We start from the raw sequence: 3,629 nt of genomic DNA, 5'->3' as shown, positions 1-3,629 counted from the left end.
AATTTTCAGGTGCTCAAATTTGTCGACTTGTTTGTCATGAACTAAATGTTGCCAAAGCTCTTGCTCCAGAGCATTACATTTTCATTGTCCAAAAGTAGTAGCTCGAAATTTGTTGGCCAAATCATACACAACGACCACTTAAAAGTTGTGTTTGACAACTTTTCTAGCCGAAACATTCCAACATTCTTGCCTCATACTGAATGATCAGATTGGTAACTTAACGCATTCTTCTGAATGTATTAGCATGGGCATTTTATGCCTTAAACAAGGGAAAATCAAAAGCAAGTTTGTAAGTTATAGAAGAATATTTACAAAATCTTTATTAACCTGTGCATCCTCTAGTCAATGGAAGCGCATGCAGATAGATTGCCAGTTTAACTGCTTGAAGGTGTGTGGAAATCTACATTGGTTTTCCTATTTCTGAATGAGTGCCAAGCGATCGGAATATACCTAAGTTGATCAAATTGGTAGATAAAGCTGGAAAGGACTTGATTGATATTGGGTTATTGGTCATGACAGTGCATTTTCAAAATAAAAGTTTTTCCTGTTACAACAACTGAAGGCTAAATCCTTCCATTTTATCTTGCAGAAATGGTCGTTTTCTTCTTCGCTCTTCGAAGAATATTATATCATCGAAGGCTTTGCTAGAGTGTGAAGAAGCACTGAACCAGGGAAGTGTTACTGCAGCCAAGGCTTTTATCAACTTGAGGAGCAATAGCATTTTACATTTATTTGCATGCATTGGAAGGTTCTTGGGCCTTGAGGTATGCAGAAGGTTTGAGTACTTTTCTTTAGTGAATTGTCATTGCACTATGGAACTTCAGTCACTCTCTAGAAGGAAGTTATTGAATCTCCATGCTGCAAATATTACTGGATTTTCTTATATGCCAGCTTTAGTAAGTTTTGAGGGCATGTTCCCTGATGAATATTTATTCAGTACTGAGCATGAATTTCTCAATATGGAGACTGTCACAGAAATTTCTGCACAGTTGCTTAGGGCTACTTTTCCACACTAAATGTATTATATGATTGAACTGTGTGATTATCTTTTATTGTATGGTTGTTGTGCATGTTTCAATTGGAATTGAAATTCTGCTGATGTTACATCTAACAAATGATTAACAGTGGGTTCCATGTTGGTTTCAAACAGCTGTTCCCCAATTAAGAATTTTGTAACAAGAGCAAACTGTTATATTGATGATACCTTCTCTATATTGTAATATTTGGAGAAAGTATTAATTGTGGCAACTAAATTGGCATGCTCATATGTTCTTGCAGGTATTTGAACATGGTTTTACTGCAGCGAAATTGCCTAAGCACATTTCAGATGATTCAAATTCATTGTTCATGGGTTTCCCAGAATGTGGGAGCTCTTATTTCTTGTTGTTGCAGCTTGATAAGGAATTCAAACCTTGTCCCAAGTTAATAGAAGTTCAATTAGATTCATCAGGGAAAGCTGAACCATTTGGTGAAACGAGCAAAGTTATTCGAGTAAAGAACTTGGATATCCACCGGATGCACATGTGTGAAGATGAACTCAATCTGAGCCTTCTTGACCGTAGGAAGATGCAATTGGTTTCCAATTATGTTAATGAGATTTCTGAGCATGGTCTTCCCCCTGACTCCAGCTTGGAAGGTTCCGTGCTTCGATCCAATCATCCAATAAGTTTCAACTCTATCGTTGATGAGGTTTTTGAGCTTGAGAAAGGGTCAAATGGACAGAATGCCTCTTCTACATTTGGTCTGTCCTCTTCATCGCATTTTGGTGTGGGTACAATGAATCTCCATGGTGCAAACCCTTCAATATCATCCCCTAATTGGGAAGGAGCACAAACATCTCAAAATCCCCTGAGCAGTTTTAAGGGCACGGTGCAGTCTGGTTCCACCAAATCTCTAAACACGGGTTTGGTGAGAAACCAAGCTGCTAAGAAATTGACAGCTTCAAAGTCTGACCAGGATTTAGCTGCTCTTCGGTCACCACATTCTGGTGGCTTTGGTCCTTGTGGTATAATGGATGAGGGCCAGCTATCTGTTCCTGGTCTACCCTCAGCTCGACTTTTGTCTCCACCGCAGCACACTGGCGCTCCAGTGAGTGTGAAATCTAATGAACCTAAAAGCTTGCCTGCTGGGACTGTCTCGGGCAACCTTGCTGTATCTGGATCTAACTCATGGAATGCTTCTCCCGTATGTAAGGGGCCATCTTCATTACTTTCTTCTTGATTCTCTTTTTATTTGCTTAACAAGATCATTTACACTTGAACCCATTTTTCATACATGCCTCCCTGTTTCTCAGCTTCAACACTGGATTCTGCTATCCTCGAGAACTCAAATCCAGAAAACATTCTTCAACATGATAGAACACCACAGAAACGCACTGTGTCAGATATGTTAAACGCACTGCCTTCACTCAATTGTCCAGAAGTCAATGAAGGATCTAATAAGAGAAGGAAAATCAAGGGAGTCCCACATGCTCAGGTTCCTCCTACACGGTCAGTCATTTCATGTGACCATCCTATTAAAACTGAAGGACACAGTTTTGCCAATCTTATAGCTGAAGCAAATAAGGGCAATGCACCTCCTAGTATTTACATATCTGCTCTTCTTCACATAGTTAGACATTGCTCACTTTGTATAAAACATGCCCGGTTGACTAGTCAGATGGAGGCACTTGACATCCCCTACGTTGAAGAAGTTGGCCTGAGAAGTGCATCCTCAAACCTGTGGTTCCGCCTTCCCTTTTCCAGAGGTGATACATGGCAGTACATATGCTTGAGGCTGGGAAGACCTGGAAGCTTGTATTGGGATGTCAAAATTATTGACCCACATTATAAGGACCTGTGGGAGCTTCAAAAAGGAAGCAATACTACTCCGTGGGGTTCTGGTGTTCGTATAGCCAATACATCTGATGTGGATTCTCATATTCATTATGATTCAGAAGGTGTAGTATTGAGTTACAGTTCTGTGGAGGCTGATAGTATTAAGAAGTTGGTGGCTGATATACAGAGACTTTCAAATGCTAGAACTTTTGCCCTTGGAATGCGGAAATTACTTGGTCCAAGGACTGATGAGAAACTGGATGAGAGCAATGCAAACTTAGAAAGCAAAGCTGCTTCTGGATTGAAAACTGTGATGGAGGGTGCTGAAAAGTTTTCTGAACAGATGAGAAGAGCGTTTAGAATTGAAGCTGTTGGACTTATGAGCTTGTGGTTTAGTTTTGGTTCAGGGGTCCTTGCCCGTTTTGTTGTTGAGTGGGAGTCGGGTAAAGAGGGCTGCAGAATACATGTTTCTCCTGACCAACTTTGGCCCCACACTAAGGTCTGTTTTCATTGTTCTGCAGATGATTTATGATTTTCTTTCCCTGCTATGTGTTTCTTATTTTTTTGCATCTCTATGTAATCCAGTTTTACTGATTGATGAAAGCTAACATGTATAAGGATCAATATGAAATTGCAAAACCAATATTGAATTGTAAACCTAAATTCATTTATAGGGCATACGGTCCAGATTAAAGAAGCAAACTATGGAAGATTGGCCACCCTTAGAGGTGTTTTATTAGTGGTTCTTTGGCATCATAGAACTTCCGCACATAATTAGCAAACTTTTAACATAAAAAAATAGGTTAGATTTCC

The 3,629-nt window shown here is 39.8% G+C and overlaps 1 protein-coding gene across 1 annotated transcript in view; it reads left to right on the top strand.

Annotated features, from left to right (window-relative positions):
* Nucleotides 1-3,629, top strand: part of LOC105168881 (mediator of RNA polymerase II transcription subunit 14) — a 14,281-nt gene that overhangs the window by 5,335 nt on the left and 5,317 nt on the right. The window contains exons 4-6 of the mRNA XM_011089069.2: nucleotides 590-764; nucleotides 1,279-2,188; nucleotides 2,294-3,315. Coding sequence (XP_011087371.1) covers nucleotides 590-764; nucleotides 1,279-2,188; nucleotides 2,294-3,315 — 2,107 coding nt within the window. The remainder of the gene's footprint in view (nucleotides 1-589; nucleotides 765-1,278; nucleotides 2,189-2,293; nucleotides 3,316-3,629) is intronic.

This window comes from Sesamum indicum, linkage group LG8 (genome assembly GCF_000512975.1).
Source record: "Sesamum indicum cultivar Zhongzhi No. 13 linkage group LG8, S_indicum_v1.0, whole genome shotgun sequence".
NCBI lineage: Eukaryota > Viridiplantae > Streptophyta > Magnoliopsida > Lamiales > Pedaliaceae > Sesamum > Sesamum indicum.
Note: the sequence above shows the minus strand (reverse complement) of the source record. Positions and strands in the feature narration are given on the sequence as shown.